The 16,749-nt window shown below is 36.2% G+C and overlaps 2 protein-coding genes across 2 annotated transcripts; both read right to left on the reverse strand.

Moving 5' to 3' along the window:
* Positions 1–1,164: 1,164 nt before the first annotated feature.
* LOC131176307 (wall-associated receptor kinase-like 22) lies at positions 1,165–5,224 on the reverse strand. The gene is made up of 5 exons (XM_058141311.1): positions 4,387–5,224; positions 3,877–3,972; positions 3,801–3,815; positions 2,558–3,733; positions 1,165–1,268 (listed from the first exon to the last, which is right to left on the reverse strand). The coding sequence occupies exons 1-5, from the start codon at positions 5,222–5,224 to the stop codon at positions 1,165–1,167; spliced, it is 2,229 nt and encodes a 742-aa protein (XP_057997294.1).
* A 1,227-nt stretch (positions 5,225–6,451) lies between these two features.
* Positions 6,452–9,248, reverse strand: LOC110656454 (wall-associated receptor kinase-like 22). The gene is made up of 3 exons (XM_021813285.2): positions 8,414–9,248; positions 8,165–8,275; positions 6,452–7,687 (listed from the first exon to the last, which is right to left on the reverse strand). The coding sequence occupies exons 1-3, from the start codon at positions 9,243–9,245 to the stop codon at positions 6,519–6,521; spliced, it is 2,112 nt and encodes a 703-aa protein (XP_021668977.2). The 5' UTR covers positions 9,246–9,248; the 3' UTR covers positions 6,452–6,518.
* Between the last annotated feature and the right edge of the window lie 7,501 nt (positions 9,249–16,749).

Here is a 16,749-nt window from a genome sequence, read left to right on the forward strand (position 1 = left end):
TGATATTATTTTTAAAATTATACTACTGTGATCCGTGCGCTTGCGGAAGCTACTTCACAGCTAGCACAACCAATAATAAAAAAGGAGAGATCTAAAATAACGTGAAAGAAAGTTATATTAAAAGATTTATAATCTTTAAATATTAATACCGAATTAAGTAATGAATGGCAAAAATTGATCCATATAGCCAACTTTGGGAGAGTTATTGTTATATTGCATATACTTTAATTAATTATATATAATTTTTATAGCAAATATTTAAAGGTTAAATTAACCCTTTCTCCTTGTCCCATCCCACCGATGTGGACCGATGTGGGATTTCCAGGCGGTGTGGGACATCATAAACTCGGCTCCTTGTATGATGTGTATTATATTGAGATTCTCCGAGTTGAGTTGGGCACCTCTATGCAAGTGTGTGTGTGTGTGTCTATATATATAAAAACTAGGCTTCAAATTATTTTATTATACTACATTTCATTCTAGTACCGCATTAGACCTAGACAGTTACAAAAATTGTAATTATATTAATATTTAAATTAGTGATTAAAATGTCATTTTTATTTAGGATCTGTTTAGTTTAACTGTTGAATACAACTGATAACTGTTAGCTGATAGTTGTTACTGTTAGCTGATAGCTGATGATAGCTATTTTATATTAAGTGTTTGGTAAAATTATATTTAGCTATCGCTGTTATATGTGAAATGACTAATAAGGATATATATCATATAATTTATTTTATTATTTAAATAAATATAATATTATAAATTTATTATGTTATATTATATCATTTATTATATTATTTAAATAAATATATAATTATTAATCTATTATATTATATTATTTATTTTATTATTGAAATTAAAAAATAATTATTTTTTAAAATAATTAAATAACTTTAAAAATATAGATAAAATAATAAAGTAATTATTATTGTTAATAGAAAAACTTATAATTAATTTTAAGTTTTTAGATATAAATAAATATTTTATATTGTTAATAAAAAATATTTTAACAAAGTTAAAATACATTAATTAAAATATTAAAATTATAAATAAAAAACATAAAAATATTAATAATATTAATTTTCAAGTTAAATAAAAAAAGGTAATATGATTAAAATAAAAAATAAAATCAAATCAGCAATAAGCCAATGAGAAATAATTCTATTTAACAGCTCCAAAAATAGAGCTGATACGAACTGCAGCTGATGGATACCATATCAGTTGCCCATCAGCTATCAGCTTTGTTTTTTGAAACTTGTCAAACACTATAATTCACATGTTTGGGTGTCTATCAACTATCAGCTGCACCCAACAGGTAAACCAAATACCCTCTTAATTATTTTTCTCAAGTAATAGGAGAGACACTTTTGTTTCAGAGTTTAGCCTATATTTTCCCTCTTAGGATTTTGTTTCATTTGATTGTATTTTATCTTTATTGTTTTATATTTTTCAAACTCCACTGTCTCATTAGTAGTATTATGTATACAGTGAATCTCAGGATTAAATTGGGCTCTCTTTTTAGAATAGTATAGCTTACTACAAATTTTTAGGTCTTATAATCGCCTAAATCTTAATACTGATTTAATCCATAGAATCGAATTATGACACATACTAAAATGTTTTCTCTTTTAGAATTTACATCAAACTATATTAATTTAAAAAGAAATTCAATAATATTCTTTCACATTCAATTAGAATTAATTTTATTGAATATTAAGCGACCGTTATGGATGTGGATGTGAATGTGAATGTGCCTATGGGCAATGGCTAAAGGTTGATTAATTGGCGCCACACGATAGAGCCAGCCATCCATATTTTTTGTTACAAAACCAGCACTTGGTAAATTGTATATGGTAAGAGATTTTATTGAATAATCTTTCATCTCCATGCAAGCTAGATTGTTGAGCCCATATTTGTCAAATTCCGATCGACTTGATTGGTTCAATTAGATAAATTGAGAATTGAGTTTGTTCAAAACGCAGTGACTTGGCTGGGTAAAAAGGTCAACTAGTTGACTCCGTCACGGGTCACATGGGTGGAGGGAATTTTTGTTTTTTTGCCAACTATTTATGCAAAATAATGCTTTTTTGTTTTTTCAATCTAATTTGGAAGACATTGATTAATAACTGTGATAACCCTTTACATGTGTTTTTTTGATATTCTAAATGCAATGGCAAAGGCCATTTTTCCTTAAGGTAGTGCAAGATTTTTAATATAATTAGTTTTAATTAGAACTCAAACTTAAGACGTCACAACTTAAAGATAACTCTAGTACTATTGAGTTAAAATTTATTGGTAGCAATGCATGTTTATTATCAATGTTTTTATATAGTCAAAATTGATGAAAGTTACCCATTAAAATTAAAGAATGTTAACTAGAGTTTGAGAATAAATTAGGCAAATCGATTAAATATTAAAAGAACTTGTTTCTGGTATGCAGGCTATGAAGGAGAAAAACCGATGATGAAGGGCAATATCGAATAAGTGAAGTTGGATAATGTATAAAAAATTATTAATTATATAAAATATTGAAAACATTTAACTCCACCTTCACCTGTTTCAGGGTTGAAAATGTTTATAGAAACTTGAGAACTGTCAGAAATTGAAATTGTCGAAGTAGATGAAGCATCCGAAGAGTTTGGTTCAAATTCATCAGTAGTATTTTGTGAAATACTCATGTCTTTCTGAGATAATCGAATCCCTTCCAACTCTATCAACACTTCTTTCATAGTTGGCCGTAGCCTGCCGTGCAAATTTAAGCATCTTTTTGCAAGGTTAGCAACTGCAATAACTTCTTCTGCAGTACATTGGTCTACAATTCGTGCATCAAGTATATCAAAGAGTTTGTCATCCTCCATTGAAAGAATGAAATGTGCAGCTAATCCAACACCTTCTTCTACTCTTTCTGAAGAAATTGGTTTTTGTCCAGTCAAAAGCTCAACAAGAACTACTCCAAAGCTATAAACATCACTCTTTTCAGTGAGCAAGCTTGATTGGAAGTACTCTGGATCGACATATCCAAAAGTTCCCTTTACATGAGTGGTCAGATGACTTTTATCAATCTGGATGCACCTTGAAGCTCCAAAATCTGATACTTTTGCTCTATACTTTTCATCCAACAGTATGTTTGTGGACTTAATATCTCGATGATAAATTGGCATACATACCTCTGAGTGCAGGTAGGAAATTGCCCCTGAAACTTCAACAGCAATTTGTAAGCGCATATCCCATGTTAATTGAAACTCCTCATTTTGATGATGGAGATACTGATAAAGGGTTCCATTAGGGATGAATTCATAGACAAGAAGAGGAACCTCTGTCTCCAAACAACAACCAAGTAGCTTCACAACATTTCTGTGATTAATTTGCGACAAAATGACACATTCATTAATGAATTCTTCAACTTTTGCTTCGTCTATTTTCATAGACTTTTTAATAGCAACAGTTCTTCCATCTACCAACATTCCTTTATAAACAGTGCCTTGGCCACCTTGGCCAAGAATTCTGTTCACATTAAAGTGATCAGTCGCTTTGTCCAACTCCTTACAACTGAATATTCTGGTCCTATCGACATTGCCTTGACTCGAAGATAGTTGTTGGCGCAACAACAGACCACCATTCTGCTTGAAGAATTTTCTTTCACGCTTTATCTGATTTCTTTTCTTAACAAATTTATATGATGACCACGTAATAATTAGGAGAACCAATGCTCCAAAGGCCATACTAATACCTGGTTAAACATAAATACCATAGCATGTGAATGTTTCCTTATATTAGCTTTTGTGACATAACCTAACTGTTAAAGATTTTAACTGGACAATTGAAAACTGTTATTTCTAACAAGTTTGAATAACTATCTGCTTTTGAGCTTACAAGATAGAGCGGGCACGCATTCGTAAGAGCCGTATGTATTTTTGCATAATCCATGACACCGACTTACCACTATTGGATCCTCGCATTCATTGACATCTGAAAAATTGGAGCCAGAAAAGGAAAAACAATAATAAAAAAAAGATTTTCAGCAGTGGAACAAAAATATCGTCGCCAATAACATTAAGCAGAGATGGATTGTGAGTCGATACACAAAGAGCTTTTCAGCGACGGAACATTATCCATCGCTAGAAGTCAATTTTCAAATTACCTATAGACTAGCAACATATATAGTCTTCGTTGAAAACCTTATTGCTAACTTTCTATTATTTAGATGGATCTATCAATCCATCACTGAATTTTTTTTTTTTTTAGTGATACAAGTGAGAATTGATTCAAACTCAGGTTTTTCTCAATGAATGTATTTAGTCACCTCGAAATTAAATAGTATTCTGAACATAGAAAATTAAAAATTCAAAATTTTATATTGAAGATGAAAGATAATTATTTTACCTTGGCATCCAATCGGTAGATAAGGGTTGCCTGTGAAGCCTTCACGACACATTAACTCTGTGCTGTTCAGGTATGGGAAATCGAATTTGTCATAGTTAACAATAGGATCATAGTAGGCGGATTTCGCATCAATTGCAAGCGATTCCAAGGCCATTGCATTGATTTTCCAATCCAGAAGAACTGGAACATATTCCATATCTCGCACCTTATAGGGATCTGTTACGTTAGCCTTGAACTTCTTTTTTTCCGCTATGAAGGCTACGCTGCATTGATCATCATCCACATCTTGAAAACTCGGTTCAAATAACTGTTGAAAATAAGGGATTGAGGCTTGGCAGCATCCGTCTCCAAGGCACCCATGACGTTGAGGATTCTCTTTGCAGATTGTTTGGCATCCTGCAGTGTTTTGCTCAGAAGAGGATAGCAAAACATGTTTGTTGCAGCCCACAACGATGAATTTATTGTAACCAGAAAAGGTAAATGATGTACTCCTTAAGTTCACAACTTGGCTGCCGGTGTCAGGAGGAGTACAATTGTAGGAGAATATAGGACCCTTAACTAGTAAGTGGCTGTGTGCATAGTCGATATTTATCAACTCCAACTTGATGCTGCTTATGAAAGCTCTACTAGAGTTGACAGTTTTAATGCAATCAATCACAAACCATTTGTCCATGGAGCAATTAGCTCTAATACCAAATGGATATTGGATTTCAATGTCTCCACATCTGGCTTCACACCCCCTCCCTGTTAGAGCTATTGTTGCAGGTACTGTCGCTAATTCCAACATTATTTGCAGCACTGAGACTACGGTGAGTAGAGACTCCAATTGCAAGACCATTCTTCTTCTTCTTCTTTAGATTAATCAGTTGTCTTCCAGTTCAGCAATGCTAAACAAACTCTCTTTAGATTAATACAGGTTCTATCTGGGTGTTGAAGCCGGTGACAAACACGGAATCTTTTGATTTTGTCGCCTTCTGGGGTCGCCGGCCCTTAGGATTGTTCCATTTGTATTATGCAAGCTAAATAAAGCCATTAAATTTAAATCATTTCACCAAGTTTTAAAGTGGAGAATTGTTTCGTGCTCGTTTGTCCTTTGCACCCATGCTTTGCCAGTTTGGCTGAATTACTATTCACCAGAGATTAATTCTCAATTAATTACATTTAATATAATTATTTGGAAAAAATTGAACCCCACAGAGCGCAACCATTGGTCCATTGGGCCATAGCCATTCAACAAAACCTGGTTTTAATAACTTTTTTTGTTCTATTTGCTGAGTTTCCAACTCGCTTTATCTTATGTTTTTTTCAAATTAATTTTTAAATTTATTCATAAACTAACGTTTTAAATTATTTTTGTTATAAATTAAAATTTTAGTAGATTTTAATTTTTGATTTTTGATTAAGGTTTGGTTAAATTATTTTTTTTAATTTTTTTAAGATACTTGAGAATAAATTATTTTAAAATAATTTGAATAATAAATTTTACTTATTTTGCTTAATTTATAGGTGTGTAATAATAATATATTTCAACTTTAATTTATAACACAAAACATCTTATTTTTTAATTTAATTAACATAAAATCCCTAATAACATTCAATAATAGATTTTTAAGATATTTTTACATATTATTTAAAAAAAAATAATATTTTCTTTGTCCTAATTTAACATTTTTAAAAAATTAATTAATTAAAAACATATTTTATTAATCTTTCTCTTGCTTCTTTCTTCCCTATTCTTTCTCTAAACAAATAGCTCTTATATCCCATTTTATATATTTTGATGTCCAAACCTCACCTATCCAATGGCTAAAAACATAGTACTCACCTGCAGTGTTAGATTTGAATCCTCATTTTGGCAAAGCCCGTTCCTCCAAACAGTAACTATGAAGGAACAATTATCCACTGAAAATGAAGGAATATTAATTGGGATTTAAGTATAAATTAGATAAATTGATTAAATACTAAAGGAACATGTTTCTAGTATGTAGGAGAAAGACTGGTGATTGATGAAGGGAGGATGATGTCAAGCTGAGTGAAGTTGGGTGGTAAAACTCCTGAATTGTGATATAAATATTAAAGCTTCAGTCGATGAGTCTGTGGTCACACTTCTTTTTGAAATTGTCCTTTCTTTTTTAACAAACAATGTTTAAGGAAACTTGAGGACGCTCAGATCTTGAGATTGTCGAAGTAGATGAAGCATCAGGGGTGTTTGGTTCAATTTCATTAGCTGTATTTTGTGGAATAGTCATGTCCTTCTGAGATAATCGAATCCCTTCCAACTCAATTGACACTTCTTTCATAGTGGGTCGTAACCTGCCGTGCAAATTTAAGCATCTTTTTGCAAGGTTAGCAACTGCAATAACTTCTTCTGTAGCACATTGGTCTACAATTCGTGGATCAAGTATATCAAAGAGTTTGTCATCCTCCATTGAAAGAATGAAATGTGCAGCTAATCCAACACCTTCTTCTACTCTTTCTGAAGAAATTGGTTTTTGTCCAGTCAAAAGCTCAACAAGAACTACTCCAAAGCTATAAACATCACTCTTTTCAGTGAGCAAGCTTGATTGGAAGTACTCTGGATCGACATATCCAAAAGTTCCCTTTACATGAGTGGTCAGATGGCTTTTATCAATCTGGATGCACCTGGAAGCTCCAAAATCTGATACTTTTGCTCTATACTTTTCATCCAACAGTATGTTTGTGGACTTAATATCTCGGTGATAAATTGGCATACATACCTCTGAGTGCAGGTAGGAAATTGCCCCTGAAACTTCAGCAGCAATTTGTAAGCGCATATCCCATGTTAATTGAAACTCCTCATTTGGATGATGGAGATATTGATAAAGGGTTCCATTAGGGATGAATTCATAAACAAGAAGAGGAACCTCTGTCTCTAAGCAACAGCCAAGTAGTTTCACTACATTTCTGTGATTAATTTGTGACAAAATGACACACTCATTAATGAATTCTTTGACTTTTGCTTCGTCTATTTTCATAGACTTTTTAACAGCAACAATTCTTCCATCTACCAACATTCCTTTATAAACAGCTCCTTGGCCACCTTGACCAAGAATTCTGTTCACATTAAAGTGATCAGTCGCATTGTCCAACTCCTTACGACTGAATAATTTGGTCCTGTCGACATTACCTTCACTTGAACAGAGTTGTTGGCGCAATAACAAACCACCATTCCGCTTGAAGAATTTTCTTTCACGCTTTATCTGTTTTCTTTTCTTAATAAATTTATATAACCACCACGTACTAATTAGGAGGATCAATGCTCCAATGGCCACACTAATACCTGCTTAAACATAATTATATATCTTAAAACATGTGAATGATTCCTATAATATAGAATATGTATGTTATCTTTTATACATAACCTAACTGTTGAAGATAATAGTTTATTTATCGATTAATTCGGTTATAATTGTTCACTAAATGAAACGTTAAGAATTGTTAATTCGAATATCAAACAATATAACCTATTTAAAAATATAATCTAATATGAGAAAGTAAATAATTATTCACTCTATTTCTAATCCTAAGTTTTTACGTCAAATTAGAAAAATTCTGATCTATACTTAGTCCACCATGAACTTAACATACAAAACATATATTGACCTATGTATTTCGTAGGTGGGTTCTACTATACATTTTATGTTTTGAGTTCATAATAAATCTAATCTAAGCAAGAAAATTCCTAAAAATTTAGGGCAACTATTTAATTAAACATGTTCCTAAAAGAAAATTAATGCAAGGAAAGAAAAAGGCTTACCTACAATAATAATCCAAGATATAGTGGGCATGCATGTATAAGAGCCGCGTGTATTTTTGCATAATCCATGACACCGACTTCGCACCCTTGGATCATCGCATTCATTAACATCTGCAAATTGTAATCAGAAAAGGAAAAACAATAAAAAGAAGTTATTAATTTGTTTATTTACTTAATTGTTTGATTTAAAAAGAAGAGAGAGGTGATATATAATATTTTTATGGTACGGAGGAAGTATATATATTTTACCTTGGCATCCAAACGGTAGATAAGGGTTGCCTGTGAAGCCTTCACGACATAATAAGATTGTGTTGTTGGGGTATGGGAAATCGAATTTGTCATAGTAATCAATCATATCACGGTAGGTGGATTCCTCATCAATTACAAGCGATCCCAAGGCTGTTGCATTGATTTTCCAATCCAGAAGGACTGGAACATATTCCAAGTCTTTCACCTTATAGGGATCTGTTTCGTAAGCTTTGAACCATTTTTTTTCCACTATGAAGGCTATCCTGCACTGATCATCATCCAGATCTTGAAAGCCCGGTGCAAATAACTGTTGAAAATAAGGGATTAAGGTTTGGCAGCATCTGTAGCCAGTGCACCCTGGAAGTTTAACATTAACTTCGCAGCTTGGTCGGCATCCTATACTGTCTGGCTCAGAAGAGGATATAAAAGCGCGGTTGTTGCAGCCCACAATGGTGAATTTATTTTTAGCAGAAAAGGTGAAAGATGTCCGTCTTAAATTCACAGCTTTGCCGGTGTTAGGAGGGGCACAATTGTAGGAGAATACGGGACCCTTAACTAGCAAGCGGCTGTGTGCATAGTTGATATTTATCAGCTCCAACTTGATGCTGCTTATGAAAGCTTTACTAGAGTTGGCCGTTTTAATGCAATCAATCACAAACCATCTGTCCATGGAACAATCGGCTCGAATACCAAATGGGTATTGGATTTCAATGTCTCCACATTTGGCTTCACATTCCCGCCCCGCTAGAGTTGTTGTTGCAGCTACTGCCGCTACTTCCAACATTATTTGTAGCACTGAGACAGTGAGTAGAGACTCCAATTGCAAGACCATTCTTCTTCTTCAGATTAATTAGTTGTCTTCCAGTTCAGCAATGCTAAACAAATTACTGTCGTTTTATATAGGCTCTGGGTATTGAAGCCATTGACAAAACTCGAAATTTTTTTTTATTTTATCGCCTTCTTGGGGATCACCGGCCCTTAAGGAATCAACTTGTATTATGCAAGTTAAATGCAATCATTAAAACCAATGCACTGTGTTTTAAAGTGGACAATATATATATATATATATATGATTCTTATTCGTTTGTTCTTTGCAACTATGCTTTGCCAGTCCTACTGAATTACTATTTACAAGAGAGACATTATTTTAAAATCAATTCTCAATCACCTTTAATATAATTAATATCAAAATTTCCTTTAATATAATTATGTGGAAAAAAATTGAACCCTACAGAATGTAACAACAGGACCGTAGCCATTCAACAAAACCTTATTTTATATATTAATTTCTTTTTTATATTTTCTAAGTTTCTAACTCGCTTTTATAATTTCATGTATAATATCACTCATAAACTAACATTTTAATTTTTTTTATAAAATTATAATTTTAAAGTTTTCAATTTTTGATATTTTAAATTAAATTATGATCTTTCGGTTAAGGTTTAGTTTAATTATTATTATTTTTTTTTAAATGATGCTTTGATCCGATCAACTGGTGGCATAATTGAAAATAAGAGAATTATTATATGAACAGGGAGTCCGCACTCTCTTAGAAATAAAAAGTTAATTTTTCCTTTATTTTAGGAGTGTGAAACCTTGTATTAAGATGGAGGGTGCACGTGTAACGAATGCACTCAATAACCTCTCTTAGAAATAATAAAAAGTTATTTTTAAAGATATTATTAATACATTGAAAAAAGATAAAATTACAACTGCAACCTCATGCATTAAATTAACAAAGTGAGTCTAAAATAATAATTATTTATTTATTCATTTTTTTTCTCTCTCTTCGGTCTTCTGTCGCACTTCTATTCTCCGATCCATATTCGACCAACCTAAGTCCAACCGAGCTAGAACAAAACTGAATTGAACCAGTAAATTTTGGTTTGATTCGAAAAATTAATTCTCATCTTTTTCAAGTCTTGGATATTTTAATAGAACAATAAAAGACGAATAAATCGAATAACAATAAATGACGAAATAGAGAAAAAAAAAAAAAAGAAAGATATTATCAACGTCTTAAGAGGAAAAGGAAAAAAGAGATAGGGTTTAGGAGTGAACTGTGGAAGTTATGAATTTGTATTATGATTTCAACAACTGAAATCATTTAAAAATCGATGGCTCAAATTTAATGAAGGATTAATGTTTGAAAAAAAAAAAATGAAAATGTTGATACTGCTGGGAATCGAAGAACAACATCTATTGTAAATAAGTAAGTCTCTCAACCGACAAATCGTAAATGTCCTACACAATGAAATCTCATTATAATTATATTTATTTCAATTTAGTGGATTCTAAGATTTGGATTTAAATTTTAAATTTCAAATGTTTGAATTTAAAATTTAGAATTTGAAATTTATAAATTTAAGAATTTTTTATTTGGCTAATTGTAATTTTGGTGAAGAAGAACTTGATATATTTCATTAAAGATGAGACAGAATATATACAATACATTCAAGTATCTAATGGAAACAAATCAAGTATACAGTTATTCACACAAATCACTCTTAAAAACTTCACGTAAATTACTCCTAAAATTACTCCTAGTAATCTGAATGTATACAATAGCTGTACAAGGAAAGTGTCAATGTAATGCATTCATGACACTCCCCTTCAAGTTGGTGAGTGGATGTCTACCACACCCAACTTGCCCACGAGATATGCAAACTGCTTATATCCTAAGGCCTTGGTGAACACATCTGCCAGTTGTTCTCCTGTGGAAATGTGAGACGTCTTTAAGTTCCCTGACTGAATGTGATCTCTAACAAAATGGTAGTCAACCTCTGTGTGCTTTGTCTGCTCATGAAATACTTGGTTTGCTGCAATGTGTAATGCTGCCTGACTATCGCAATAGAGCTTAGCAAGCTGCTTAGGAACATGTAGAAAAGAGAGTAAGCTTTGCAACCAAATCAGTTTACTTGTTGCATTGGCCATAGCTCGATATTCCGCTTCAGCTGAAGACTGTGATACTGTAGGTTGCTTTTTAGTTTTCCAAGAGATAGGAGCATTCCCAAGCTTCACAAAATAACCTGTAACTGATCGTCTAGTTGTCGCAATGGGATTTTGCGGTCGCCTGGACGATCACTCACCGAAGTGGGAAAGAGTGAGGAGTCGCCACCTTAGTTTTGAGGGAAACTAAAGAAAACCATTTGGGGAGATAAATTAAAAATGAAACCACTTCAAGACATAGATTCTAGGTTAGGAATTAAAGTAGCGGGTGTGGAAGGTGTTAGGCACCTCACCTCGTCCCTTATCAAGGGTAAGTAGATTTAACTTTACACTTTCAAATTTGATAGTTAGGATGGCTCGAATGAATATGTTACCCTTACGATATAGGGAATATTTGCTTTCTCACCATTTGGATTACCGGATACATAAGTAAATGAGACAACCTTAGTGAGTTGAAGTTGAGTTATGTCTTTTGTTTGCGAGATTATTACGCATATTTATTAAAATTTGATTTGGAGATCGGATAAGAACTCTCCTCCGATCTCTTTTGAATATTTATTGGGGTTTTGAATTGGAGGCCAGGATAAGAACTCTCCTCATCCCTTTAAATATGTATTAAAAATTTTGGATCGGAGATCGGATAAGAACTCTCCTCCGATCTCCTTTAATGTTTCATTAACATTTTGGATTGGAAACAGGATAAGAACCCTCCTCAGATCTCCTTTAAGAGTATTGAGATTTTTGGATTGGAGGCAGGATAAGAACTCTCCTCAGATCTTCTTTTATTGGGATTTGGGTTGGAGACCGGATAAGAACTCTCCTCTGATCTCCTTTAGCTGTTGATTTAAAACTTTTAGGCAAGGATAGGATAAGGACTCTTGAGCCTCTTCTATTTTGTGGGACTCGGACAAAGACTTTTCAGACCTTTAAAAATTTAACCACACTACGGGTCCTAAGAACCTAAAACTAAGAATTACGGCATTCAAAAATCTGGGGATAAGGTTCTGGATACCACTGTGGTGAGCAGGGAACACTAGACTTGATTCATGACCTTTTCATGTAGTCATTTTACCAATATCTATTAACATCCGATCTATTACTGTTTTGTTTACTTTGGTTCTATTTAGCTTTATGACATCTTGCGAATTCTGTTTACGTCGACCTAATAGTTTGGCTATCTTCTGACGTGTTATTCATGTTTTTCTTTTAAAAGAGACCTCTAAGTTGCGATTACCTCGTTTACCCAACCATTTACATACTACTAGGAGTTAGAAAACTTGCTTTGAAATGATAAAGATTAATAAAAATGGTGATCACTAAAGAGATGATTTGGGAGTGTCATTCTTTAGGGATCGTTTGTGCAAAAGTAATCTTGAAGAAAGTCACGGATGTAAGAAGAACAAAGAAAATGCGGAAAGTAAATATAGGCACTTAATAAAGCGAGCTCTTACATGTAAGGAGCCAATTTTATTGAAATAACTATGGGGTGTCGAATGGTGATAAGGCAGCGGATTGATTGGCACGAGGGTGGTGTTCTTCGTGGTGGAGGGTACTTAGCTAAAATGCGATCGGATCAAGATAGAAAGAACCGAGTGATATGAAGTTGAGCTTGGGCGGTGAAAGCAGAGATGATAAAAGGCGAAAGTGAGAGTATGACGGATAATGAACAAGCTGGAAATGTAGAGTTCGGTATTGAGAATCTCTTCAAGAAAACACTTGAAAACTAGTTTCAAAAGTCTTTTTAATCGACACTTCTAAGTAGCGAGTAACAAACTAAATGAACTTTGAGTTCCTCTGCTATAATATGACCTCTTGTCTATTTTTAGTCAGTCCCTTGAACAGTTTTTATGCAGGTATTTATAGGAATCGGGTGCTCTTCGTGAAGGGTCAGGATTTATTTTGAGGGAGATGGAGGGTCAAGATTTCGAAGGACATGATCGGAGGTTCAGGAATTAAAGAGAATCAAAATGAATGGTTGAGATCACTCTTCATAATATTTGTCCTTTTCTTCTTTCCATCAGCGGTCCAAATTTCCTTGTCGGAACGATCGAGGGCTAAGAGCGAAAAACTTTGGTATTGTCGTCTTCTCTCTTGATCTAAGGGTTCGGGTTTGTCCTTACAAGTGGGATCAACGGTGGAGATTGGAATGTCTGCATTTGTCATGACATACCACGGCACTGTCGGCGTGCGGGCGATTCTTAGGCGTGCGGTGGAGATCTCGCTTGCAACGCCTTAACTACCTCGGCTCTGATTCTGACGACGGTTATTGGGATTTGTCTTATTCTTTTTGCCTACCGATCCCTCCTCTTTCTGATCTCTTTCACATGTTCTTTCCGACCTTTCATACTGTTCTCCCACCTTAGATCTACTATTAGATCTTTTCCCTTCTTGGTCGATGCGGTCAAAGCATTAATTGTCCCTCGATTCCGGCGTCAGCCGTTTTCGCTTAGCAATAAATGCTCGTTTTCCCCTATATATACACGACCATGAGAGACATTTCCTTCATCGATTCTCCTCTCTTCCTTCTTACTTGTTTTAAGCTGTTCGTGATAATTAGGCTAAGGCGTGGCTTTTGATCCCTTTCGATGGACCTTTTTACTCACCATTGAAAATTTACGATCCGGTGATCGAATAACCTTGTCGATGGCGGTGAAGAAGCTGGATCAATTGGCCGTCTGGATTGCGGACCTTGATCGTGCGGTCTCGAGTCGCTCATCGAGTTTATTCGGCTTCTTACCACATTGGGTGTTAAGCGGCGTCTTTCCTCCACATTGGGTGTTCGACGGTAGTCGGTTTGAGTGGTAACATCGGTGGCGATGTCTCTCATCTTCATGGGAGTCATAGTCACCCCATCTGTGTACATCTATCCAGATGTCAATGGCGGTCTCTGATCAAACACCTCTTTTGATTGACCACGAGACTAGGCTTTGACATAGGTCCTTTAGATAGGATGTTCCACGGTCTCTAGAGATCGCCCAAATGATGTAATCCTTCAATGTAATCAGATCTCTAGAGATCGCCCAAATGATGTAATTAGACCTTTATCATAATCAGATCCTAGAGATCGCCCAAATGATGTAATTAGACCTTTATCATAATCCGATCCTAGAGATCGCCCAAATGATGTAATCAGAACTTTTGGAAATAAAAATCTTGTTTCTCAATTATTATCTTATTTGATTATTTTACGATCTACGATATATTTGTCCGATCTGGATTCTAACAAAATGACTCTTAAGCGATCCTTTATTCAAAATATTCAACTTATTATGCCGACCTCTACTTAGCGATCTCCTTGGGATGTTAGAGGCGTGTCGAGCATTTGGCGACTCACGTTAATCGATGCCTTTGCCTAGAATCTCGTGAGCATTAAATGCTCGGACTAGTATAAATAGGGGTGAGGACTAGCGGTTGTTCTCTCATTCCATTTTGTCTCTTGCTCACAACGAAGTTCTCTCATTTTCTCCAGTTCTTGGCGCCGTCGGACTCGGTAAGGGCTTTGATCCTCTTTTTAGTTTAAATTCTTTGTTTCTTTTGAAAATGGCGGTGCAGAAGGTCGAGAGCGGCGAGCCCTCCTTCCATTCGGTTCTCGTGGTCATCGTCGATGAAGAAGAAGCGATCGGGCCAAGCGTTCAACAAGAACCTCCCGGGCCTCGCTCCAACTCGGGCGGGTCATACCATCAAGGCTTGCACCTTCTTGAGGAGAGACTCTCCCTATAGGCGAGCTACCGTCGGTTCTTGAGAATCCGATCTGCAATCGTTTAGCCAAGAATATAACATTCGGCTGATTAAATGCGAGCTAATCAAGTGCCACGGCGATCTTCGTGTCGATCACTCCTTTGAAGAGAATGACATGGTTATGGTGTGCGAGGAGCGATTAAAGGCGGTCGAGGTTCCCTCTAGGCGATTTCTATAAGGAGGTCCTAAAACTTCACGAGCATGCATTGTTCAAATTCACCCCAACTCGTGGCGGATCTTGGTAGCCTTAAGGTCTATGCGAGCTAAGGGAATCGGACCTACGGCTAAGGTGTTCGCCAGATTGCCGCGGACTAACTTCGTAGAAAGGATGGCGAACCTTTGGTTCTTTCGGTGAAGCCTCATTGCGGGCTCTTTTCGATCTGCCCTCATCCCTTAGAATTGGAAGAGCAGTTTCTTCATTACGAGGAGCAAAGATCAGAAGTGCTTTGAGGACTTCCGTGTTGGTGGTACCGGGGCCCTTGCTTAGAAGCACATTACCACGAGTCGGGAGGAAAGCTTAATAGTGATGGATCTGAAGAGTCGGCCGCCACTCAAAAGTATTCTTGTTTGGATCACGGTGGCTAGAAATTTGCACCATTGGACTATTCAATTGCTCACCGGCCAAGACCGCGAACTTCCTCTCTCGACCTCGGCATTGGTATTTTCTATATCTCGGTTCTCACGACCTTAGCGATCTCACTAACCTTTTCTTTGTGCGGTATGGCGGGTGGTGAGGTTCTAGGAAGCGGAAGAAGGAAGAGATCTCGGAAAGTAAAGGAGATGAAGCGTTCGGAAATGCTTGAACACCGGTCATGAGCACAGGAGATACAAAGAGACCGCCTCAACCTTGGGTCCGCCGACCTCGAAGCTGTCCGATCTCCTCCTAGAGCGGAAGAAGCGACCTCCACCTCTCCCAATTGTTCCAAGCACGAGAGGGGGCCTACTCAAGCTTAGGAGGACCTCTTCTCGTGGCGCTCAAATCTTGATCGACTCCTTGAAGAATAGCAGGGTGTTAGGGAGAACCCGATTTTGCCAAAGTCACGGGGTCTACCATCTTCTTTCGGGAGGATCGGGACGGGCTATCCGGAATGGTCTCGATGATATCTTGACTCGATCCATGAGCACGAGCGTGGAGTGTGCAGTGAACCGGACCATGGTTCGGAAAAGATTCGGCGTGCAGGTAAGGAGATCGGGAAGAAGAATGAGGAAGTGGCTTCCCTCCGATCCCAACTCTCATCGCTCGGGATTATATATCTCAAGTCGAGGGCGGGCAAAGTTCCATGAAGGCAGTGGCGAGCAGAATCATATTTTGGCTGAGAGGGACCGTGCTCTTGGGGAAGTCCAGGCGCTTCACGCCAATGAAGCCGCTCAGGTCGCTCAACTTATAGAGGAACTCAAGGCGAAGGATGAGGAGCTTAAGGAGAAAGGCGAGGAGGCGAAGGAGAGAGCGAAGAGATGGTGGCGGGAATAGCGGAGCCTATGTGAATGCTCACAAGGACCTCTTGGCTGAACTCGAGCGCTACCACGAAGAGGACTTCTCTGGATGGCCGACTGGCTCTGAGGCGGCGATGAGGGCGGTGAGGAGGAAGCCAGGGGTGAGAGAGAGTGAGCAAAATGTAAATCAGTGGGGTGATCCCCAGTAGAATAAC

Source organism: Hevea brasiliensis, unplaced genomic scaffold (assembly GCF_030052815.1).
Source record: "Hevea brasiliensis isolate MT/VB/25A 57/8 unplaced genomic scaffold, ASM3005281v1 Scaf1, whole genome shotgun sequence".
Classification (NCBI taxonomy): Eukaryota; Viridiplantae; Streptophyta; class Magnoliopsida; order Malpighiales; family Euphorbiaceae; genus Hevea; species Hevea brasiliensis.